The sequence below is a fragment of the Mugil cephalus genome, chromosome 6 (assembly GCF_022458985.1).
Source record: "Mugil cephalus isolate CIBA_MC_2020 chromosome 6, CIBA_Mcephalus_1.1, whole genome shotgun sequence".
In the NCBI taxonomy this organism is placed as follows: Eukaryota; Metazoa; Chordata; class Actinopteri; order Mugiliformes; family Mugilidae; genus Mugil; species Mugil cephalus.
Window position 1 is genome coordinate 13,336,397 of NC_061775.1, and position 24,943 is coordinate 13,361,339.

The 24,943-nt window shown below is 44.5% G+C and overlaps 2 protein-coding genes across 8 annotated transcripts in view; both read right to left on the minus strand.

The window, feature by feature from the left end:
• Nucleotides 1-5,055: 5,055 nt before the first annotated feature.
• On the minus strand, nucleotides 5,056-10,038 carry gfi1ab (growth factor independent 1A transcription repressor b). Its single transcript, XM_047587787.1, has 6 exons — nucleotides 8,347-10,038; nucleotides 7,649-7,837; nucleotides 6,829-7,205; nucleotides 6,381-6,518; nucleotides 6,066-6,231; nucleotides 5,056-5,942 (listed from the first exon to the last, which is right to left on the minus strand). Exons 1-6 carry the CDS (start codon nucleotides 8,456-8,458, stop codon nucleotides 5,764-5,766), a joined length of 1,161 nt encoding a protein of 386 aa, XP_047443743.1. The 5' UTR covers nucleotides 8,459-10,038; the 3' UTR covers nucleotides 5,056-5,763.
• Nucleotides 10,039-11,298: 1,260 nt separating this feature from the next.
• The window catches only part of evi5b (ecotropic viral integration site 5b), a 33,023-nt gene continuing 19,378 nt past the window's right edge, over nucleotides 11,299-24,943 (minus strand). For 4 of the 7 annotated variants that reach the window (XM_047587776.1, XM_047587775.1, XM_047587777.1 and 1 more), the window contains 9 exons: nucleotides 24,655-24,687; nucleotides 24,109-24,267; nucleotides 23,168-23,299; nucleotides 22,924-23,064; nucleotides 22,630-22,788; nucleotides 21,480-21,626; nucleotides 21,190-21,285; nucleotides 16,034-16,129; nucleotides 11,299-13,183 (listed from right to left, as the gene is read on the minus strand). In XM_047587776.1, the coding sequence (XP_047443732.1) occupies nucleotides 12,902-13,183; nucleotides 16,034-16,129; nucleotides 21,190-21,285; nucleotides 21,480-21,626; nucleotides 22,630-22,788; nucleotides 22,924-23,064; nucleotides 23,168-23,299; nucleotides 24,109-24,267; nucleotides 24,655-24,687 (1,245 nt within the window). In that variant the 3' untranslated portion in view covers nucleotides 11,299-12,901. Of the gene's footprint in view, nucleotides 13,184-15,174; nucleotides 15,185-16,033; nucleotides 16,130-21,189; nucleotides 21,286-21,479; nucleotides 21,627-22,629; nucleotides 22,789-22,923; nucleotides 23,065-23,167; nucleotides 23,300-24,108; nucleotides 24,268-24,654; nucleotides 24,688-24,943 lie in introns of all 7 variants that reach the window. The other 3 variants (XM_047587782.1, XM_047587778.1, XM_047587781.1) reach the window with 3 other exon arrangements.

Below are 24,943 nucleotides of genomic sequence, written 5' to 3' on the forward strand. Positions count from 1 at the left end.
AGCCGCAGACCAGTTGAGGAAATGTCACTCGAACATCAGTGCACATTTACAGTGGGGGAAATAAGTATTTGATCCCCTGCTGAATTTGTAAGTTTGCCCACTTCCACAGAAATGATCAGACTCTGGTTTTTATGGTTGTTTACTGGTTATGGGTATAGACAGAATATCAGTCGAAAATGCATAAAAAACACACAATCTAAAAGTTATAAATTGTTATGTATTTTATTAAGGGAAATAAGTATTTGATCCCCAAGCACAACACAAGTCAGTACTTTGTAGAGAAACCTTTGTTGGCAAGCACAGCGATGAGACGTTTCTTGTAGTTGGTCACCAGGTTTGCACACAGCGCAGGAGGGATTTTGGCCCATTCATCTTTACAGACAGTCTCTAAATCCTTCAAGTTTCTTGGCTGCCTCTTGGAAACTCGGAGCTTCAGCTCCCTCCACAGGTTTTCGATCGGGTTAAGGTCTGGAGACTGACTAGGCCACTCCATGACCTTAATATGCTTCTTCTTGAGCCACTCCTTTGTTGTCCTGGCAGTATTTTTTGGGTCATTGTCATGTTGGAAAACCACCCACGAGGCATCTTCAGTGTTCTTGCTGAGGAAAGAAGGTTTTTGTCCAAGATGTTACAGTACATGGCTGCATTCATTGGCCCATAATGCGGTGAAGTTTCCCTGTACCCTTTGCTGAAAAACAGCCCCAAAACATGATGTTTCCACCTCCATGCTTAACCGTGGGTATGGTGTTCTTTGGGTCATACTCACGTTTTTTCATCCTCCAAACACGGCGGGTCGAGTTAATGCCAAATAGCTCAACTTTGGTTTCGTCAGACCACAGCACTTTCTCCCAAGCCTTCTCTGAGTCATTTAGATGTTCACTGGCAAACTTAAGGCGGGCCTGTACATGTGCCTTCTTGAGCAGGGGGACCTTGCGGGCACTGCAAGAGTTCAATCCATAACGGCGCAGTGTGTTGCCAACTGTTTTCTTGGTGACGGAGGTCCCAACTGCTTCCAGATCATTAACAAGCTCCTGCCGTGTTTGTTTTAGGCTGCTCCCTCACCTTTCTCATCATCATCCTCACTCCATGAGGCGAGATTTTTGCGGGGAGCTCCAGACCGAGGACAGTTGATGGTCCTTTTATGGGTCTTCCACTTGCGAATAATGGCACCAATAGTTGTCACCTTCTCACCAAGCCTTTTGCTGATGGTTTTGTAACCTATACCAGCCTTGTGCAGGTCTACAATCTTGTCCCTGACATCTTTTGACAGCTCTTTGGTCTTGCCCATGGTGCTGTAGAAGTTGGAATGTAAGAAACTGATTCTTAGAGCAGGTGTGCTTTATATACATGACGAGTTAAGATCAGGAGTATTGGTAATTAGTTGACTGAGCACAGCTGTGTGCCACATGCGCACCAGCCAATCTGTAGGAGCCTGAATTCTAAGTGAATTGTTGGGGATCAAATACTTATTTCCCTTAATAAAATACATAACAATTTATAACTTTTAGATTGTGTGTTTTTTATGCATTTTCGATTGATATTCTGTCTATACCCATAACCAGTAAACAACCATAAAAACCAGAGTCTGATCATTTCTATGGAAGTGGGCAAACTTACAAATTCAGCAGGGGATCAAATACTTATTTCCCCCACTGTACGTCAAGACGGAGCCTGACTTCATTCCAATTCAGCGTTTACATGACTTTCAATCGGTTTGGGAAAAGGAATATTCTACCCCTGTGAAACCGAATGAAATATCACTCGGTTTGGGATTGTTTATTCCGACTGAGATGTTTATATGGAGCATTATCATTCGTTTTTGGCTTCTGAAGTGAAAGGCCCGTGCATGTGTGTTTCACCCTCTCCAGGCCAAGGGAACATCAGTCTGTTGCTTTGGATGTTACGTTGATGAAAGACATGGTTAAAATTAAAGTTGTGTTCAAACGTTGCACGATATGAGTCCAGGATTTTGCAACAGCTCTTTAGAAACATGTAATTGTGAAGTTGCTGACTTGTTTAAATGTTCAGATTAACAAGACACAAGGCAAGCAGGTTATCAGACAATAAACTAAGATCAGTTTCTATCTTCTATGTTGGTGTAAAACTCTCTAAAACGGTGTAAAACTCTCTAAAACAGTCTAAAACCCATAGAATGCCTCCTTGTTCCATGCCGCACCGTTCAGGTCTTTCTAGAGTGTCAAAGCCGCAGACGGTGCTCCAGGAAGAAGCTTGTTAGCCCGAAGAGGCCGACTCTCGCCGCACGTGTTCAGCCTGTCAGCTGCCTCGATGATGTCTCTTGTTATTATTTTCCCTCTCATTCTGCTGCCTTTTCTTTGCAGAGTCATGAATAATTTGTGTCTACGCCTTGTTGCTCGATGACAGCTGTGCAGTTGGTTTGCAGTCTGTTTTTCAGATCAGGTGAATAATGAATAAGCCTGTGCAACAAAAGAGCCGTGTCCTATATGAGCCCTGCCTCTGTTCGCCTGTCCCAGGCTTAGGTGGCGTGTCAACCAGCGAGGGAGGGGAGGAGGGGGACAGGTGAGCAGGAAAGTCCGCCTGACGTAGAAACTTTCCTCAGCTAAAGAAGCGTAAACACAAGGTGCGAAAACGGCTTAGTTCACATCTTTCCATCTCCCGAGGACGTCCCCTGCAATCGGGCACATTAATCAGTGCTGTTTCTCCGGCGCTCGCCCTCAGAAACCCGCCGTCCCCATCAGCTCGTCTCACTCTGCAACTCGTCAAACCTGTGCGAAATCTGCTGAACGGAGCATGCGAGCAAACGCCGCAGTTATTATTACAATACACACGACCGGTCCGCTCACCCTCGGGGGGCAAATAATCACATTTGCTCTCTGTCTTTATCTCTCTTAAAAAAAAAAAAAAAAGTTAAACAGCGCTTAGCAGATGTTTTCCAGATATTGACGCTTGTCAGCTGCGTGGGTGTGATCTTCATCTCTTTTTTTTTCTCAATGTTTTTCTTTAATCTATGAAACGTTGCATGTGATGCCTTAATCATTCTTTCCTCTGGTGCATCAGCCCACATATCACAGTCATAAATCAGGAGCTGGGGTCTGGTATCTAGTCTTGGTGACTTGCGGTAACGTCTCATCTGTGTTTTTCAAGCAGTTTTTTTTTAAAAAGACGTGTTACATTTCTTTACGCAGGGACTCCCCCGGTAGTTAGATATCCTTGTTTAGGTCCAGTTTTAAATTCACGCAGCTTATTATTGTGATACCAAAAAACGATGTGAAACGGAGTGCGTCTCTAAAAAATCTCTCTTTTATAATTCATGTTTAAGTTTAGATGAATAAAAAAAAAAGAAATCACCAAAGACCACAGAAGCCAGACCCTGAACGGCCTAATTGTGCAACTGTGTCTGTCAGGATAAATGAATCCAGCCATACCTCTGCATGAATGCATGTGTGGTTGTGTGCGCAGCATGGAGGAGCGTGTGAGCGTTCCTCCGCCGCCGTGTGCTCTTACGGGCCAAACTGCGGGCCCTGGATTTGAGCCTCAGACTGCAGCGCTCTGATTATTCGCCCGGGTCGAAATCAATCGAGCCGGATTCTATTCATATTTGATATGCCTCGGGGCAGTGGGGTAATGGTTTAAAAAAGTATCCACCCGTGCCCTTGGAGGAAATCTGGTCAGCCTAATGGCTCGTTTTGAAGATTTTCGCTTGAAGAGCTTCTCTCTGAGATTGCGCTTGAAGACCTCCCTCTCTGAGGGAATCCAGCTCATTAGATAGATGCAGATGTTGGTAAATAACAAGATCCTGTTTAGATGCTCAAAAGAAAAAAAGATATGAGAGGAGTTGAGCTGACGGGTACCTGCTCTGCCCAGCAGTGACACGTCACACCTGAGGTAACACACTTGCTCACGTCAAAGGGCTGGTGGCCTGAGGCTTCCCGAGAGTGTTAAATGCACTTAATGGAAAACTCTGCTTCATTCCAGCAGCCAGAAGTTCCCCAGTGACCAGATTCAACATCGCTCACTCTGAACAGAGTGAGGCCTTTTTCCTGCAGCAGCCTCTCCCTCTGTAATTCAACTGTAATTAACTGAAACAGTCTTTCTTTTCTAATCAAATATCTCTTGTGTTCCACAAATTTATTTCCATTCAAGGAGAGTGAAGGATGTGTGACTCACTCTGAGCCCGGCTCCAGCGAATCCCACTTTTAAATGAGTCTGCCTCTTCCTGTTCTCTTTTCATCTTCGGCCTTTAAAATATTCAGTGCGTTCGCAGGCCTGGATGTTGTACAATTTTAGGGGGAAGTGAGGCATAGAAAATCCTTGTGTGTCACTGATTTCAATCAATGTTGAGAGAAGACGGCTAAGTGATAGTTCCTCTTTTTTTTTCTTTTTTTTTTTTTTAATCTCTCCCTGCCTCTCTTTCGCCTCGTTGAAAGTGGAAAAGATGAGTCGGTGAAAGAAACCCGGTTATCAGTGAGACGCAGTTTAGATCCGTTCGTAGCCGCCTGAACTCACCCAACCAGTTTAATCCAGAGTGGAAACCTTCTCTGCGACACATATGTCGCGCCTGGGATATGTTGCCGTGATATTTTCAAAAGCAGTTTTCTTTGGATTAATTATTCAGTTATTTTCTGCTAATCATTTATTTAGCACTTCTGAAACTTAACCTATATCAAGGGGTTTATCCCTGGCACCCAGAGTGGGAGGGAGAGGAACAGCTGCCACATGTGGATGACCTTTTCTGGCAAAACTCGTTTGTTTGTTTTTTTCCTTTCTTCTGAATAACAGCCATGAGGGTAAGAGGCATTTGGGTAACGGTTAAATCTGCTCAGATTGTTTGAGGTCTAAACACATGGCAGCAGTGGTCAAAACAAACAGCAGCCTGTGGGCAATCACAATCACGGCAGCAACGTGGTTAAACGGACATTTTTCATTTTCTTTAACGCTCCGAAAATTAATTGAGGATTTTGAAGTCGTTTATGTAATAATTAATAATACTTATAATAATTTTTGCTCTGGTTTGTAACGTTAAACCTTCCAACCTTTGTATTTTACTGCCAACCAAAAACTTGAGAGCCGTCGGTGTGAGGGTTAAAAGTCATATTTATTTATTCATTTTTTTAAACAACAGAACTTTTATTCCGACAATAAAATGTGCAAAGAAATTATGCACGAAAGGAGGAATGAGGGCTGCGGGATAGAGCTTCTATCTGTTTGCTGTTTGTTAAATCACACAGTCTGGGGAGGCTGTTTTGCCAGCATCGCTACCAGCTCAAAACAAAATACCTCCGTTCTTTGGAGGAGCGCAGATTTCCATCTATCTTTCTTTGTGGCTCCTCTGCCTATCCGGTTGTCAAAGTGTGAGCACAAATATTTTGGGTTAAAGACCTGCGCACCATAATTTTACTTTTTTTTTTTTTTTTGATGTCCGTGTGTGCAGTTCACAGCTTATCTCTGGTTTTCCTGGGCCCGTTCTTACAGTCCGCAGCAAGGTGTAATTGTAATAGTTAGTGTTGCTCATGTCTGCACACTTGCAAAGTCTGCTTAGTCTCACCCTCGTATACGGTTCATTTAATAAAATAAATAATTTACAGTCGTTAAATACATTTCCAATGCACTTTTACAAAGCTGAAAATGGATCTTGATCCGAGAAATGTCCTCAAGCCGGAAGATTGTCTAAAACGCTTTTTGTCTTTTTCTTCATCCACTTCAAAAACAGGACATATTTGTGCGGTGATTTTTTGTCTTTTTCTTTCTTTCATTCTTTCTTTTCTTTTTTTTTTAAGTCCTGCTTCATTTCAGTCCGTGCTGCGTCTCCTTGTGTCTCCTCAGATCCACTTTTCTCTGGAAGCCTTTGCCGCAGAGGTCGCAGCCGAAGGGTTTGTACCCGGTGTGTTTCCTGCTGTGTGTGATGAGGTTGGAGCTCTGGCTGAACGCTTTCCCACACACTTGACATTTGTGCGGCTTCTCACCTGCAAAACAAACAATTCGCTGTGATTATTTGTTGTGGGGGATTTCTGCGTTCAGACCTTTACGCACAGGAGCGGCCTGTGACGCACAGAATAGATTTAGATTTTTTTTTTCTTTTTTCTAACCTGTGTGGATGAAGGTGTGTTTCTTCATGTCTGACTTCTGGTGGAACCTTTTGCCGCAGTACTGGCAGGGGTACGGCCGCGTGTCGGAGTGTATGAGCAGATGAGTCGACAGCGTGGACGAGCGCTTAAAACTTTTACCGCATATTTTACAGTCGAAACTTCTTTCCTGAAACGTGAGCAGAGGCAGAGTTAGTCACGATTTCGAGTCAACGCACCAACCCTGACAGGAAGGCGGCTTGATGACAAGATGCAAATAACTATAAAGAGAGAGGAAGAAAAGGTGTAGACGACAGGATGCCGCGTTCAAAGGTGTACCTGAGAGTGCACGGCTTTGTGCTGCTCCAGGCTCACTGCGTGTCCGAAGGTTTTTCCGCAGATCTCGCACGCGAACGGCCTGGTGCCGCTGTGCGATCTGCGGACGTGGACTTCCAAGCCGTGCGGAGTGGAAAACACCTGAGGAAGACAGTTCATTTGAAAGAGATATTTAGTATTTTATTATTATTATTATTATTATTATTATTATTAAAGATAAATAAATAAGATTAATCGATAAATTAAGTCTATTGCTGGCCCTGAGGTCACAGGTCAGACACAGCTGCTGCAGCAGCAGCACTGTGTGTTTGTTTACGGTCACATTAATCGTTTAAGCTGCTGCTTGTAAATAAAACTATTGGTATTTTCGTCACAGGTTAGTTAGTGCAGTCTGATCCAGATGTCTGTTTGTCCCTACAAAGCCGGGGTGCGCTGGGATCTCCATCCTCACCTTGCTGCACTTGACGCACTTGTAAGCACCGTTAAGGATGAGGCTGGAGCACAGCAGGTCGGATGGAGCCTTCACATTGTGAGTTTTTCCATGCAGGCCCGCTTCAGGAAACAGCAGAGCAGCAGCGTGCCTCCTGTAGTCGCCATAAGCCTCCTCTCCCAGAGGCCTGTCCCCGTACAGGGCCGGATGGGTGCTCCTGTCCCCATAGAAGGCCATCGCGGCCGGGCCCCTCTCCGCCTCTAAGCCGGGGTGGAGGCTTTGCTGCACCAGGGGCTTCAGGCCCGTCCCCGGGTAGCTGCTCCAAGCGTACGGCCGGAAAGGAACGCTGAAGGGCTGCGTCTCATCCACCAGAGGAGACAGCGATTTCTCCGAATCAACTGGAGTGAGGAGCAGATCAAAATTTAATGAAACCGGTGACATGGCGGAAAGGGAGCATTTCCAGGGCCCCACGGGGCCTCGGGTGGCTGATGTAATGCATGCAATGCTATTGCAATATGGAAACCAGGAATGTCAGATTAAAATAAAATAAAATAAAATAAAATAAATAAAACTTAGGATCTATATGCATTACACCAAATCAACAACGTAAAAAAGGAAACTCTTATGATAAACTACAGTTAAAACGTTATGTGGAAGAATAAAAAACAGTCTGTCACAAAGGCCCCACGTAAATAAACTAAAAACTATACATGCTATAAAAATGAATATTTCACTGAAGGGCTATATTTGTTATAAAAATTATAATATTCCAAGTGTTTCCTCTCTGGACCTAAAATACATTGCAGCGTCTTATGAGGCGTGTTTGTGTTTCTTTCTGTACCCGGCGACGCAGACGGGGACGGAGGCCTCCAGAAGTCCTCGTAGTCCGGGGAGCGATCGCAGAGGCTTCCGGCGCAGCTCAGCGGAGATTTGGGGGAGTAATCGGCGGCGTCGCCCAGGTGGGAGTCCGGAGAGAGGCCGTACGCGTCCACGGACGCGTCGGTGTCATCTTCTGGCAGTTTGTCTGCTTCTGTAAGGGCGCACAGGACAGTCGCGTCTTCGAGTAAAGTGACTGATGCTGTTTTAAAAATGAAATACCGGTGGACTAGCCTATTATATAGCAGATGCGCAAAGTTATTAAACGATAAAAGCATATTTAAGCTTAATAACAATAAAAATAAATCCGCAATTTAATGGTAAAACAACATTCAAATAAACGCTTTGCAGCTGTTTGATAATTTTCCACGATCGTAATTACGGTAATGTTTAACAGGCCTATTTATAAGGGTGATCTTTCGTTGGTGTGAAATCTCACTTCTCGTCTTCCGAAAACAAAAAAAAACATCACACTCATCTTTCTTTTCCTCGTTTTCAAGGAAATGCTTTGAAATGCTGTTAAGTAAATCGCACAAAGTGTTCCTAGCCCGTAGTAAAATCAATTAAAATTACAATCACAATTGACAGTTTAGTTTGTCCACGTATAACAAATACACACGTACAATATTCGAGCAGAAAAGAAAACGGTGCCACTTTGCATACCTGTGCATATGTGCGCCAGGATCGTGTCCAGCCTGCTGTATTCATCCTCAAAAGTTCTCGGCTGGTGGTAACTGTGCGCCTTCTTACTCTTCACCAAGAAGGAGCGGGGCATCTCTGAACTAAGACACTGACGGTAATCCAGCTGCAGAGAAGGAGTGAGACCTCCTGTGTGCGGTGCCTCTCGCTCGAAGATTTGGTCTCCAGTGGTGGGGAGGTAGATGTGGCTCCCGAGTGCTTTAAGAGATTTCAACCTGGACACGGAGCATGCGCACAACCCTCCGTCCCGCCTGCCAGGTGTCGTCCGGACAGGTGTCACGGAGGCCCCCGCCCGTCGCCCTCTGCACTACAAAAAATATCCGCCCGCGGTGTTTTAGTGAGTCGCGCGTAGTGGTGGTGCGGTCGCAGGTAGTAGGAAAGCAGTCTGTGGTGGGGGCGACTTCTTGTCATGGCTGCTCGCAGTAAATCCACTCATTTCGGAAGTTTACTTGCCGAAGTGACGCCTTTTACCTTTGTCCTGCTTGTGTTACAAGAAACACCCGAGGAATTGACAGAACGTTTTATTGAATGGCCTTTAAAGAAAATCGTACCCTAAGTCAAAGGCTGCCAGCTCACTCTGACGTCTTTCCTTTCCTTTTTTTTTTTTTTTTTTTTTTTTTGCAGTGTTCGCCCCGCCGCCTGGAGCTGAGGCCGGTCCCTCGGATCAGACTGCGGCTCGTGTCTCCAGAGGTGCCCGTGGCAATCAGGAGAAGCGATAGAAGCTTTATCGGCGTTGCTGAATCTTTTGTGGAGGGATGGGGCGAGAGGAAACGCGGAGGCGCACCCCGGGGTGTCTTGCTGAGAGCTGAATGTTGCACGTAGTGGTAAAATAAAGGGGTGGGGGAAAGTCCGAGGCCACCGCTGTTCACTTAAACTAACCAAGTGCTATGTCACCAGATGTCGCAGGTTTGGCGAGTGTCTGGTCCGAGTTTAGCCTAAAAATACACACACACGCGCGCGCAAGAGAAAATAAATTAAAACCAATATATATAAATGCACCTTCATTTCCTCGTGATTAAAGATATCTTTGGCCCCAGGGCTCCGCGCACTACAAAGTGTCCTGGAGCTTTGTCCCAGGTCCGGTGGTCAGTGGAGCGCTTATTACGCGACAGACACCAGACGTCCTCGCGCCCGAGTTGACAGTTTCACATTACCGTGGGCTTCTCCTCTCGGTGGGAAGAAGTGACAAATTGTTCTCTGTTAGCAGACCAGAGCGCCTCTTTAGCGTCATCGCGTATCAACAATAAGAACGTGTCTTTCATCCAGTGCAGATGCAGTACATCGATCTCGAAACTGACAGCGACAGAGAGGATGCACTGATTACCAACTGTTACTGGGAATAAAAATATAGACGAGTTTCGCGCCATTTATGGACTTAAACCTTGTATTATTTCAGAGCCGCGTCTCACCACACAGCTCCTTTCGGCACGCATACTGGGCGTCTTTTTTTTCTTTTTTCATTTACACCCACAAGTTTACTTATCAGTAAACCAACTCCTCCATAGTTGTAAAGGTTTCACTAAAATAGAAAATTCCAGATTGGTTTCAGGAACCTACAGAAACCTTCTAGCTATTTGCACAGCTTCTGTGCGAACGCTTTCCTTTTAGTTTTCTTGTTTTTTTTTTTTTTTTGTTGTTGTTTTTGTTTTTTAGAAATAGGCGCTCTAATGTAATTTATTTGTAATAATAAAAATTTATTTGTACTCTCCGCCACAGCTAAACCGGTATCAGTGAATGGAGGACAGGAAATCAAAGGGCCACATGTCCAGTCTCGATTAGACATATCACTGCCGTGGCATCCGGACACCGTTTTGGTGAAGACACGATGGAGATAAAAAGCGCCGGCAGTAGACTAGGCCCCGGAGCCCCGATAGGAGCAATGGCGGCTTCGTTGCCCGAGAAATCAACTGTAATCAACTGTAGCATACTGCCACAGATGACAAAAACAAAAACACACAATATAATAATATTAATAGCAATACATCTAAGAATTTTATCTTCATGCTTAAGGTCCACAGTTTTCAATTTCTGAAAGTAGGCCAAGATTTGATTTATTTTTTAATATGGTGATGTCAGTCAGTTAATTTCTTAATCGCTTCTGCAGAACTGATTGAAATATATATATATATATATTTGCTATCAGCTGAAATTCAGCTTTAAAAAAGCCCTTGATGTGAAGCTTGATGTGAAATCATTAAATGATTCATGCCTCCCACAGCGCACCACAGTTTCTGGTTCTAACGCAACCTTGTTTAGAAAGTAGACTTAAAGACGCGCCTCTCTGTCTGGTCAATAACACGTTTTTTTTTGTTTGTTTTTTTGTTTTTTTGCATGAGGCTAATTTTAAACCGTAACATTCAGATTAATGTTGATTAAAACAAACGAGAGAGAGAGAGAGAGAGAGAGAAACGGATTTCTGTGATTGCACGCCTTTGCGCGTGGCGCCTGCAAACTAAAAATAATAATTAAAAAAAAAAAAAAAAAACTCTATAACCGAACGAGCGGCTTCTCAGCGCTCCGTGACAAATATATCCGTAAGCAACACCAGTCACCGCAAAATTAAAAGCAGCTTCACACTGAGCTCACTCTGACCACCGCAACTTCGCAGCCCTCAGCGTCTCATCAAAAACCCCTCTGCTCCGGAGTTTGGTCGGTAATAATACAGGCCTGCTCAATCTGTCAGGGCCCGAGGAAGAGTGGCGCTCTTTGAAAATGTGGTTTTCTGCTTGAACTGATTAGAAGTTGAGTCTAGGTGAGAAATCACTTCCTGAAAGAGAGTCAATCTATGCAAGAATCTTGAGAGGAAGGCAGCGTTGACTAAACATCCCACATGTCACAAGCGTCTGATACATTTCGGTCTGCATAAGCTTTGACTCAGCTCGGCTTTACTGTCACCACTGAAACAAACACCAAGCAAAGGATTTATCAACATTTTATTGTGAACTCATCACACACACAAACGCACACACACACACACAGAGAAAACAATCTCATTTAGTTTCCAGAGTGTGCCGGCTGCTCCATAGTGTTGCTATGCGTGTCCTTACTGCACTACAGACCCCAAAAAAAGTGCCTTGACGTGTTCCTCTCCCATTAAACAACACTCAGCGTCATGAAAGGGACATCGTCATTATCTCAGTCTTTTCGGTTTCCTGGACATGTTGACTGCATTCACACTCGCTGTGTTTTTTTTCTTTTTTCACTGAATACAGGATTTAGTGTTCATTAAAGACATTCAGAGAAATTCACTTTGACACATCCAGGTCCTTGCACTTAAAGTGGATGAGCACACAGTGGATGAGCACAACACAGAACACGGTGCTCGCTTTGGTAACACTCAGCAGCTCCTGATTCCCCTCCAGATTTTTGCGCACTGCGTGTTGCATTGCCTCATCTGCCAGCTCGCCTTCCCTCGGACTGTCATCCATTTGCGTGCAAATTTGTGGTAGAAAACTACATGAAAGGCGTCACTCGGGTTTGACTCATCAGCGAAGCCACTATTGGCTTTCTCATTTCTCCTCATCGCGAAAGTAAAGCAGGGATCCTTTTAGAGAACAATAGCAACCGTAGCTAAGAAATAAATCTGCCCCCATCTGGGACTACGGTTGTTTCTGTTCGCTGATTAAAAAAACAGCGTGATAAAGGATTCTAATGATCGGAGAGTAATTCTTCTAACAGGAAATCACCGCGCATGTCTCAAAAGCAGGATCCATCATTTGTGTCGCCATGTCGAACTAACGCACATGTCCCTTTTTCTCAGGTGTACAATATATTCCAAACGTCAGATATGCAATAGATACATATGTTCAAGTTCAAAAAAAAAAGGCAAAAAGACATGATACACATTTACATATCTACATGTACGCAGATGTCACATTGACCCCGGTGAAAGGCGTGCAGCATGTGCTAAGGCCAAAACGTCATCAAGCCTTCGCTGGCTGATAGGAGCGGCTTTGATACCGAGCTCATCAAGACAATAGATATTTAGATTTATATATATATATATATATACACACTCATACACACACACTCCTACAGTCCTGCCTCTGAGTGATGGACACTTAGTGGTAACGGCATCGAGACATTTCTCATGTCCATTTATAAAACGCTTTAAAAGTATAAAAACACGTTGGATGAAGTGTGTAATGTAGCATAAAATGTTTTATTGCACAGTCTCTGTGTCTGTGTTGTACCTACGGGAGGCATCAGAGGAGTGACACAAAGACCCCCCCCCCCCCCCCCTCTCTGTGGCCTGGTAGAGTTAGATATGCTCCACATTATTTGAACTTGTGCTGAGGTCTAGACTGACCTCTGCCCCCGTCAGTGGTGTGAGACAGGCCAAAAAAAGAAGAAAAAAAAAACTGCAGAAGGGAGGTAAATAACGAAATCTAAATCTGTAAGTGTGATCCTAGTATGAAATGATGATGCATTTCTGTTTTTCGAAGTTCGGACGCAGACCCCCTCCAGTGGAGCGGCCGCTGGGAGCACCCTTCCTCCCTCGGTCAGGGTGCCGGCTTGGTCACACGGCCGTGGACTTGTGGCTGCCGCTCTGAGGGACGGAGAGCCGCAGGGCCTCCCCGTCGTCCTCGTCCTCGTCGCTGTCCGTGTCTCTGAGGTTGGCGCGCAGTTTGACGCGGCCGCCGCCGCCCCTCTGCTGGCCGTCCTGGAGGGTGGCGTCCTTGACGCCGTCGTCATCCGAAGACTGGTAGGACTCGTCGTCCCCCCCATAGTGATTGACGATGTGGATCCCGTCAAAAGCGGACTGGCCGGCCAAGCCCCTCTGGCCTTTTAAGCAGCGAACCTGCGAAAGTATCCGAGATGAGCGTTAGGAGCGGCGCAAACGCTTTGGTAAGCACGCAGAAGTTAACCAAACACACACACACACACACACAACTCATTCTGTTTAGCTGCAATCTGATCATATGTCAGTGGCTGAAGTCAGGACTGATTTCTCTGCTAAAAATAACAAAAGATTAAAAAAAAAAAGATCTTTAAATTGATAATGTTCATTCTGCTCATCCAAGCGTGCAGCATGCAATCTGACAAAAACAAAAACAAGCATGCTCACCAAAGCATGTTCACATCTTAATTGTGAGAGTAAACAGATCAGGCAAAACATTATGACCACCTTACTAATATTGTGTAGGTTTCCAAAACAGTTGTGATTTATCAGAGAATGGACACGGGCCTTCTGAGGGCGTCCTGTGGTGTCTGGTAACAGGAAGTTGTTAGTGGGGGGTTCCCTGAGGATTGTTCCATATTTTACATGATCGGTTTTGGATCTAGTGAATTTTGGAGGTCAGGTCAACACCTCGTGCTGGTTGTCATGTTTGTAAAGTAAAAAAACGTTTCTGCCAGGCTGCTGCCATCAAGGAGTGTCATTACTAAGGGGTGGTGGGTGGGGTAGGGGTGTGGGGGGGCTGGTCTGGTCCACGTTGGTGGTGGATCCCAGGTCCAAATGTTTCCCAGCAGACCACTGAATTGTCACAACATGGTCTCATCACCCGTCAGTGGTCTTAATGTTGTGGCTGATAGGTGTATACAAATGCATGTGACTCGTTTTATTAAACCTGGCGTTTCATTCTTGTTGAAAACGTTTATAGAAAGTTATTAATCTGTAACTTTCAGATCGAATGTCAAATAAAATGGACAAAAACACGCGGCTGTATTTAAGGGAGAAAACAGAAACTGGGGCAATATCTGAGCACAGTGAATGGTTGGTCTGATATTTTATCAGCATCTAGAGTGTTGATCTGTTTCATCAGAAACTCACACAGTCATGTGAGTAGCACCCACAAATGCTCTTATTTAAACCCCAACTCCCCACAAGTCCCTTTGAACCTAAGAAGCTACTTGGATGAGTAGTGAAACATCTTCGGGAAACTCTTTTAGCGAACTAACACACAGGCTGCAATTCAGACAAAAAAATAAATAAATAAAAAATCCAATGGGAACAAAGAAATACGATGTGAGCCCACTACATGCTGCACATCCACAGGACACAGACTTTACAGTTGGTACACACGAAGACATCAGGATGATGCATTTATCCTTCAGTCCAAACGGGGAATGCAAACAAACTGACGTTGTAATGAAACTGAGAGAGAAACGTGCAGTTGTTGGACAAAATGTAAAGTTTGTTTCTCTCTCGGCATGTGACGAATGTTCCAGTGTGAATGTGTGGCACGGCCCTGAGACAAAGCCTTCGTGCCAGTTCATTAGGTACACTGGCGAAAACAGCCCTGCACTAAATCTTAGCTTCATGAATGATTGAATGATTTGAATTCAGTTGTGTTTCCGTGTTGGAGCGTTGTGCGGTTTCTGTGTGCGGTGCTTCTGAATCTCACTGCGTTGAACCAACTCTTGTTTCTATTATTCCGACGACCCTATCGTAGTACGTTTCCTCAGCTATTGAACTATTTCTAAATCCTATGATGTGGCTTCAATTCTTATGCTTTTTAAAACGTTTTAGGGGGAAACCAGATATGTAGTGTTTACGTTTTGTTTTATTTGCTTGGGCGGCCGTAAAGCAGAGCAATTTGAATACAAAACTGAAAAGGCTGTATTGAAACATTTATGCTTGATGACTCAGTTTTGCAGAGAATAGACGAAGACGTCCAGAGTCTATGTCTGCAGTCACTTCCCTGAGCGTCTCTCTGAAAGCATGCACGTCCGTATCCGTACTGTTGCCATGGATTTAAACGACGTTTGGATGAAAGCTGTAAAGCCGGTGAGGTGAGGGTGAACACAAAGCCGGGGGGTTTGAAACCGTGCAGGTTACACTGAACTCACCTGGGTGGACCTGCCATGCAAACGACAGACATGTAGGAAGAGATGCATTCAGAGGCCAGTTCAGAGCACAATACGCCATAAACCGGATAAATAAGCCTACGTTTACTCGCACCTGTCTAAACTTGGCTTTCCTGTTGTCGACGTGCAGAAAGGAAAGTGTGATCAGATCAACATATGACGGACTGCAGTCAACATTTCCAGAAGCCTGATTCAGGCTTGAGCTAAAATTGTGAGGGAGGATGATGGTGGGCCTCACCACCGAGACACTCTACTTTCAGGTTTGCTCACCACAGTCGCTCTTAAAGCTCAAAGATGACCAGCAGGCAACACTGAGGGGAAGTGACTACGCTGGGGGCATCACACTGGTCAATAAGCAGGAGTGGACTGAGCAAAGAATAGAGGTGAATGTCTGAGGTATCAAGACTTACAAACCTCAGATTGAATTAATCAGTGCTGGCATTTATCTTAAATCTAAATCTTTTTTTTTTTTTTTAATTATTTATTTGTCTTCTGAAGGTGCATCAGCTACGTTTGCACCCCGGCCGAGGGCTGTGATAAACTTGCCGAGGCCCCGTCGTACGAATACGTGTAGCTTGTGTTTGTTGAACGTGCAAACTCCGTACAGGAAGTCTATGGGTGTAGTTAACACTTCTACTAATCTGTTAGCCTCAAAGTAAAACCATATCTGAAGAAATCTTTCGAAATTGTGTGAAACGCTCGATCAAAGAGGTGGCAACAAAAATACAAAATCTGAACCTCTACCTCAAAAAAAGAAAAAAAAAAAGAAAAGAAAAAAAAAACAAATAAAAAATAAGTTGGTGCGATCGGCGATGGGCCCCCGTTGTTGCTCGAGTCTCACCTCGTGCTTTAGCTCTGCTATTTGATCTTTGAGGTCGTGGATGTACTGGCTCGAGTCTGTGTGGTTCAGCTGGCCTTGGACTTTTCCTTCTTCTTTCTGTTGGGAGGAGAGACGTGGCTTTAAAATGGCAACTGCACCTGTGATGAGAAGTGTCTTCCCTAGACACTGTGTGTCAGAAACACATGAATACATGTCTAATATTAATTGTGCTGAGCTTTTGCACATGCACGAGAAACGACAGGATATACTGGAGCCCCGCTGAAAGACAAAAAAAAAACAACAAAAAAAAAAACAACAAAATCACACGTCCCCTGCATGTGTGGCGAGTGAGCGAAGTGACAGATGTCTGGGGAAACACAAAACAGTGTCATTTGTGCCCGATTTCCTCCCGGGGCCCTGGGGATGAGGCTGGTTGTTAGTGCTAACAGTTAAACAGCCCATGTGATGTTTACCTTCCTGAGTGAAGACATCTGCAGGCATTGGAGAAAACACACACACACACACACACACACACACACACACACACTGTATTCAAACCTCAATATCTCACGAGAACCCGCCGCCGCTACAGTGAATGGCGAGGACTTCAAAAACAGGCTGTAAACGCAGGAACGCTGACACAAAAAAGGGAAGACGTGCGCGCAGCGAGGGGTGGGGTGTCGAGGTAAATAAGTGAGGCCGCGTCTTCGCCAGGTGGCCAACTCCCTAAAATACAAACAGGCTTTTTTGATTCCTGTGGTGAGGTGGGGTTGAATTTGGCAGGTCCCAGTAGACTTTTTTTTTCCTTTTCTCAAGGAGAGATCTAAACAAGTGAGATTATTCCAAGTATCAGTTGTTTTTGAGGTTTTGCTGCTCCAATAACACTGCAACAATAAGTGCAGGCAGTTAATAAGACTTCCTCATGCTCAGCTGCGTGAATCACCAGGTGCCGGGCTGTGGCCGAGGACGTCAAACGTCTCAAAGAAACGCGCTCCTTAATGTCCCTCGACTCACTGTCGTTGCTTTTTAATTACGTCTGCATCTAATGATCTGGGAATCCGTTACGTTACCGTGGCCGCAATCCATCGATGACCCTTTCAGTACAGAAGTTAAATAATTAATATTCAAAGATTCCTGCAAGCGCAACAATGATTGTAGACTGTGGCTCATATTTTGTGTATTTCCCACACACACACATATAAATATATATATGAAAAAAAAAAACGACAAATACAGAGCAAGTATCCAGGAAGTAAACAAGCTTTTAAACTTTTCGTTTAAATCTCTGAGTATGTTATAGAAACCTCAAAATAAACCATGCATGTCACCTTTGGCAGAGTCTCTGCTTCAAGATGAGAAACCACTTCCTATCCGGCCCAGAGACAGTGGAGCTGTGGCGTTAAACAGAGGCCATGACTGCTATAGTGAAAGAGCCCTACACCTTTCTGGTTTCACTGATAATGTTTTCCATCGTTAATGAGTTGTTGTTATCGATGTTTTGCATCTGTCCATAAAATCTCTGCAGAATTATCTGGTGCGATACCATGAGCATGATGTTGAAAACTGACTGGGCCTGCATCAACACCTGCAGCTCCTCTGACTAAGAAATGAGAGTCAAAAGTTAATCTGGTTACACTCTGCCAAACTGTAACCGACAAATCATCATCTCAGAAGAGGAAGCCCAGAAACAGATTTTTTTTTTTTTTTTGCATTTTCTTCTTATTCAAACAACATCTTTACCCACATGCTACAGAGCCAGTAACCAAACCACAGACCAAGGAGGCATAAACGGCACACTGATTTATTACAATGCTCATGGCATAAAAAAACTAATTTGCGCGAAGCTTCTGCAATAGACGTTCTAGGAAATACTTACGAGATTAATGTAAAGAAAAAAAAAAGGTGCAAATAAAGTGCATAGTTTCTGAATGCTATTGACATACTCATTTCAGCGTTCATTATGCAGATTCTAAAAAGCACCAGGGCGCTGGTGGTAAGCTTTTGGTGTTGCATGCTTTTGCTCTATCACTTAGTAACCAAACCTCAGACCACACTGCGTGATTGTGTGTGCGCCTGTGAAGCAGAAGAAGGCATGTTTTTTTTTTTTTTCTTTGTAGGCGTCACACTTATAAATAGCCCAGGCCTCCAGCTTACTCGATCTGAAACACCTTTAACTTATGCATCTGGTATATATTTACATCAAGACTTTAAAAAGTCTCTGAATTCACAGATGTTTCCATCAGGCCCCTTTCAAGGAAGTGTATAAATATTACATAAATGACGTGTAACACAGAATAGTGTGACCGTAGTCTTGTATTAATAAAAGTGTTTCGTCAGTGCGCAGTATGTCAACGATTCTAACTTATTCCACACTGTTCCAACTACTGCGTTGCAGCCTCTCTGAATCAGTTGGCAGAAACAATAAATACCACGGACATTAACGCTGGGATTGCTGCCACAGAGTTACGTGTGACTGTTTGTGCACCTGAGAGACATGTTTTGTTGATTTTGTGGACTGAAATAAGAAATTACTATAAATACAAGCCAATACGAGGAAACCAAGCGCAAAAGCCCCTTATACTTACGTGTCAAAGCAACACGACTTAGGTGGCAACGATCAAGTGATGACACCTCCAGAGATGATTTAAATAAATATGGACGAAACAGCTGACTGCAATCTGAAAATGAAGCCAACTGATGCAAAGCAGGGGGAATATCTAAAAGATATATATAAAAGAACTCGGGTTTGCAATTTCCGATGCCTGAAATGTCATTAGGAAATGACGGTTAAGCGAAACTTTAAGACAAAACTGGGCAGAAAGGTGAAAAAAAAAAAAGAAAAAGAAAAAACATGACTGCAAAAGAGCTGCAAGTAGGTGTGTCCGGTGCAGGAGCAGCGGTGCACTCAGCAGAACTGATGCATCACAGGGTTTCAAAACGAGCGCCGCGGTCAGACGACGTGAAAATTGAGCGCTTTAGCCGCGATCCCCAAAGGTTAAAGTATCTGCACTGACCGTGGCCCGTTCACCGGTGCCAACGTGTGTTCAATTGCAACAGGCCGCCTTAAAGCACACGTGTAAACACACCGGGATGCACCGAGCGCGCATTTCCGATCCGACCGGGTTTAGAGCAGGTCTGGGCAGTGCGAGAGCGTCCCGGTCACAGCCGTGCATCATTCATTCACAAGGAAACACACGACCGTTGTCATGAATCATCATCAAAAGCAGCGGCAGTGATCTCAGGAACTTTGTGGTCATTGGTGAGCAACCCCCCCGCAAGTTCTCAGAGACGCGGCACCCGTATTCACAGTGGTCAAGGGAACTGTTGCGTCGGATGTGTTGATTGCCATCTCAATCTCATGCAAGTGTGCAGCGTACCACGAATCACACGCACAAGCAGACGACCAATGATCGACTCAACTGCATTCCTCAACTGTCTATTTCTTATGTATTGTGTGTAATTACAGTTGCAGGCTGTTTGGCTTCTCCGGCACACGCTGTATCCAACACAGCCCCAGTGCGATCGCTCAAGCCCTGCTGAGATTTAAGAAACCAACCAAAGCCGATACAAACTGTCCACTCGCGCGAAAAGGATGCAACTGCTGTCGAAGCTGAATGTGGTAAACACTGACTGGAACGGAGATGCTATGACATTCAGCTTCTGGGATGTTCATCGATTCGCAGAGCTATGTTCCACATCAACAACTCGTGAGTCAGCGAGCTTACAGACCGACGTCACAGCAAATCGTGAATAATTCCGAAGTAATTTCGTCTTATAAATGTATGTGGGTTCAGCAACAAGCAACCCAAGTGTCAGACGCTGACTCATCCGAATCATCGCAAAAAAAAAAAAAAGAAAAGAAAAAAGAGATCTTGGTTCATCTGAAAACGTCCACATATTCAACCAACTCAGAAAAAAATCCGAAAAGAGCAGATGCGAACGCGTCTGACGACGTATTTATCGACTCTGAAAACTGCGACGAGGCCAAACTCAAATATAAATCGAGCGCGTTACACCGCAACAAAATTTGCCCCTTATCTTCAGCGGCGTTCACACAGATCCTCGCTGTTTTGCGGGGGAAGTACACAACGAGGGGTACAGAATGGCACGAAAGCGTGATTGTGAGAGACAGCGTTGTGTCACTCGAAAACACGCGAGGACGACGGGAGGTTCCTCTAAGCAGCACTAAAGTGTGACCGCTGTGTGAGAGGGGCTTCCGAAATACAATTTTAAAACCACAATTCTGTTTACATCACAACGAAAGCATCTCGAGACACGTTCACAAGTGTATAAATGGATCCGCATCCATCATCTACAGTTTGCTTACACACAACACCGTTGCCTACATGTTGCCAAACACACACACGCAGAATTCATCAAGTAGCTTTACTCAAATCAAAAGTGCGGTGTGCGAAGTGTTGAGCCCCAATACAAGCCTAAGGTGAATCAAGATCGGTTTTGCGTTCGCCGCTGGAGCTGCAAGAAGAGGCCTGTATTTGTTTTGGTCATCCTTGTTGTTGTGTAGCATGTTACATTTGTTTGGGGATAAACACGGCTTCGCTCTTTCCTGCCGGCTGAGGCTCGTTCTTACAAGGAGCGAGACGTGGTTCATGCGTGGCCGGCTTCGTTAAGCTGCTTATATTTAGCGAACGCACAAATAATGGAAGTGACGCAAAAAATTTCAAATACGGACAAACGGGAAATACGACTTTATTCTTTATAAGGCGGCGGGGCCATCTTTCTTTGGGACAGATTTATTTTTAAATTTGGGCTGCTTCCTGAAAACAGCATGACGTATAAGTAACAAGGAAATAACAGTGAAGGAAAAAAAAGTTATAATGTCAACCAAGGTGCTTCATGAGGACTGTAGGAGTGTGTGGTTGAACTAGATTTTATTGACGCTGGTGTCTCCTTGGTAACGTAGGCAAACAGCACATTATCTGTGATCGTATTTTGATAATTTTATTTGTGAAATACTGATTGGGGGACGGAAATTCGCAAAATCATCGTCACCCATCAAAGCCCCAGGACTAGTTGAGAAACATAACTCTCGTCAGTTTATTATTATACTTTCCTGCTGCGGCTGTGGGGAGTTTAAATATGTGTAATGTGGTTTGTGAGGGAGTTGAGAAAATCCAAGCGCAATAAAGAGACAAGAGCGTGAGCTGGGATTTTACCTGAATTTCAAGTTCTGAGATCTGCTGCTGGAGTTCAGCCATAGCAGCAATGTTGTCAGCTTCCCTCAGCCTCACTGCCATCACTTCCTCCTTACTCTGCAGAAATTAAACCAGAGGCGACAGCGCACAAAGATCAAATCTCAAAACTTTACACGTCAACTCAACCCATTTGATTTTGATTGAAAGGTCGGGGTGGTGTACTTCACAGATTGTGCCACAACAGAGCTGCAATGGTTTGTGTGTCAGCAGCTGCAGTGCGAAGCGGTTCACGTAAACAGCGGACTGCCTACCTTGCACTCAATCTCGGCTTGTTTTCGCTTGATCTCTTGCAGTTGCACGAGGAGGTCTTTGTTTTGCACCGTCAGTTCTTGAACGCGCCCGTGGAGACCGCGGTTCTCCTGCTCCGACCGCCGCATCTGGTTACTGTGAATCTGATTCTGAAGGAGCACAAGATGCATACAAAGAAAAAATGCATGTTATTTTATCTACAGTGGATGAACAATTAACTCTTGAACAAACTGACAAAGTGGTGAGTGCTGCTTAAAACTAACTTTCTGAAAACAGACGACTGCTGCCCTCTGCTGGCTTTGTGTGGCAGTACAAGTATAGAATTCCCTTCATTTCCAGCTCATTGTCTGCTGTGTCTGATCTGAGCTCCAACTAGTTTCATCAGTCACCGGTTTTTAACCAGTCTTGTGTCTCTACATGTATAATATGCAGGGCTTAAAGCACCGTGCCGGATCTCTGGCATGTGGCATTTGATTGCGATTGAAAAAAAAGAAAGAAAGAAAAATAATGTTGATGCAGGTTTGAGAAGTCAATTGAGTTTGTCTACCAATGGAATGAGAGTAACACAGCTTTTCCTCTCCAAACTAACATCACTAGCCAAAAATACAGATAAATAGCTGGTGCACATATTTTAATGCTCAGCGAATGGTGACAATATACCAAACTTATTTTCTTCTCCTCCGAGTTAACGTGTACGTGCTGATATCAAAGTCTGAAATTTCCAAGTTGAAGTATAGAACTTCTGAATGTTCATGAAGGCATCATCTAAGCCGGAGTTTTTTCATTGAAGTCACTGTTGTCGGAAAGATGTAAATCTATGACGCTAGGAGAATGTGTCCTAACTGCAAACAAAGGATTTAAAAATAGTAATAATAATAATAATAACTAATATTAAATGTTAGTCAAATGTTGCAATACAGTTATTTTTATATAAATTGAAACTGAAATAAATGGTTAAACTGCTAATGGAATAACTCCTCAAATTAATGATCTTGAATGTGTTTCATGTATAGATGGAACTGCATAATTCGCTAGATACTAGTGGAGGGGGGCTCCAAGGAAAAAAGGTTGGGAACCACTGCTTTAAAATACATTTAATACCCCAGAAATCTCAAAATAAATTCATATTGTTATAACGGCGTGACCTCTGACCTGCGTCTCGAGCTCCAGCATTCTCTGTCGGGTCTCTCTGAGCTCAGCCTGGGCCTCGGCCTCACGCAGCCTCACACTCATCAGCTCGTCCTGCAGCTCAGTCAAAGTGTTCTTCTTGGGGCTGTCCTTCCAGCGACCGGCCGTGCGTGCCAAATGACGCTGGGGACAAGGTTTCCAGTCAGTCTATGTGTCATAGATATTTGCACCGCAACTATTTTCATGAGATTTGTCACCAGATACTTGGTCCATGACTTTTTGTCTTATTGTTTCGTAGGCCGACATGTTGCTGCTCACCTGCCAGTGCTCTTCCAGATCTCTGACCTGTTGTCTCAGCTCTTTCAGTCCAGTCAGAGCCTCAGCTTCCCTCAGCTTCACCCCGATCAGCTCCTCCTGCAGTCTCGCCACATTGGTGTCATCCGGTAGAGATGTGTTCCTCTAAAGAAATGGTGTAAGAAATGTGTTTACAACCGATACACGTGAATGACAGACTGACACAGACTTTAGATATTACAGTGTCAGCACGTGTGAGGCGTCTCACCTTTTCCATATCAAGGATCTTATCCTGCATTTCCTTGAGAGCACACTGGGACTCTGCCTCCTTCAGACGGGCCTGCACGAGCTCCCTCTCGAGCTGCAGGACGGACTCCTCAGAGAACCGGTTGGCTCCCTTCTACAACCAACAGGACGGGGGAATAAGACAAAAGACAAAATATTCTTCCTCCAGCGATGTAAGACATATCCATAAAATAAATAATGGCAGTCTAATCTAACAGTCTCACCTAATTCCACATTCAACCCGCAATCATCTGATAGAAATAGACCGCAAAGCTCTCCACACTCGACTAGAAGGAGCCAGACCTTAATTTCAGCTGACATCGACCATTTAGCCGCTCGCTTTCACATAAATAATTCACGAGCGCTTATTGTGGGGCAAGACGACAAATTATGTAAAACACGGCGATGCCTGCGCATTAACATCTGGAATCCAAACCATCAATAATTAAGAACGTTGACAGATCTGCAAAAGATGCCGTGAACAGGAGCCCGTGTGTGAAATCTAACATCCTGTAATGCAGCTGCTTACGAATTCATGAGCGCATTTCAAAGAATGCGGGAGACTGAAAAATGGTGGCAAAACCGTGGAGTACACCGTGTCCCGATTTGAATTCATGCATGCCAAAACAGATCATTACCCAAAGCCGATGTGCAGAGTGAGAAGAGCCCTGTGCTGCCACTGCTTGGACTTTGTTGCCAGGCAATAATATGCCCCAGATCCCCATGACACATCCGAACTTTAGTCAAAACATATCGTTACCGGCCGAAGACTCGGTCGTAGAGGACCATATAATCTTAAAATGGTCACCTTGAGGTTTTGCGCGTCACAAACAGATCTGGGAACTATCTCAGTCTCACTGTCGCTGACGGGACCTGAGCCGGTGCAACCTGCCGGCCCCGGGGGGACGCCGCGTCCCTTCTTACCGCTTGTGGCTGCTGCTGCTGCTGCTGCTGGAGCTGACTGATGGTTTTCTTGGCCTGCTCCAGCTGAGCACTGGCCTCCTCGCTCTGCTGTTTGACCGTGGCCAGCTCCCGTTTGACCAGGTAGTTTTCCTCTGCCTCTTGAGCTCGAGTCACTTGTCCCTTTGGACATAACCAAGCGAGGATGGGGTGGAGTGAGCACGTCAAGAAGTCAAAACAAATAAAAGGGCGGAATGGGTGGACAAATCAGAGAAGATGAGGGACCGGGTTTTCTGATGACATGCTTGTTTACGCTCTAAGATGGGATCTATATTTTTAATTCCTAGGCTTAATGTGTGCGTCTCCCGCCTTTTCCAATTTGTCCCAATGTGGTATTCCATGCATTTATTAAACAGTGTAATCGACCATCGTAATCAAACGCTAGATTCTGCATTATTATCGTCTTTAAAGGTGCTAATCATAAGCATGCAACGCTAAAGAGAGATGGAGAGAAGGAAGAAGAAAGGTGCAACATAAGTTATAAAAGTAAAGAGAAAATGAGGCATATACCTGGATCAATCTATCTGCCAAGGAAGCACTTTCCTACAAAACAGAAATATCAACAGGAGACAGCAGAGAGAGAGAGAGAGAGACACACAATCCAGAGGACAGTTTAAAGCACACACAAAAGAACAATTGGTTGTTTTAAAGAAGAAACGCAATGTTCATTTTCCCTCTAGAGAGAGTTGTTTACAGACTACGAAGTTAAAACATTCAGAGGTAGAAAATGAACATTGCGAGTTAGCGCGGTGAAAAAAAAGTGGCAATAACAAGCTGGTGGCAAAGAGAAGAATGAGGC

What these genes read in the sequence shown, in the direction of transcription:
- gfi1ab (XM_047587787.1), bottom strand. Translation starts at nt 8,458, where the DNA reads ATGCCCCGCTCCTTCTTGGTGAAGAGTAAGAAGGCGCACAGTTACCAC. An exon ending in AGTGCGTCAAGTGCAGCAAG is followed by an intron (nt 6,519 to 6,828) that starts GTGAGGATGGAG and finishes TGTCTTCCTCAG; the next exon opens with GTGTTTTCCACTCCGCACGG. An exon ending in ACAAAGCCGTGCACTCTCAG is followed by an intron (nt 6,232 to 6,380) that starts GTACACCTTTGA and finishes CTCACGTTTCAG; the next exon opens with GAAAGAAGTTTCGACTGTAA.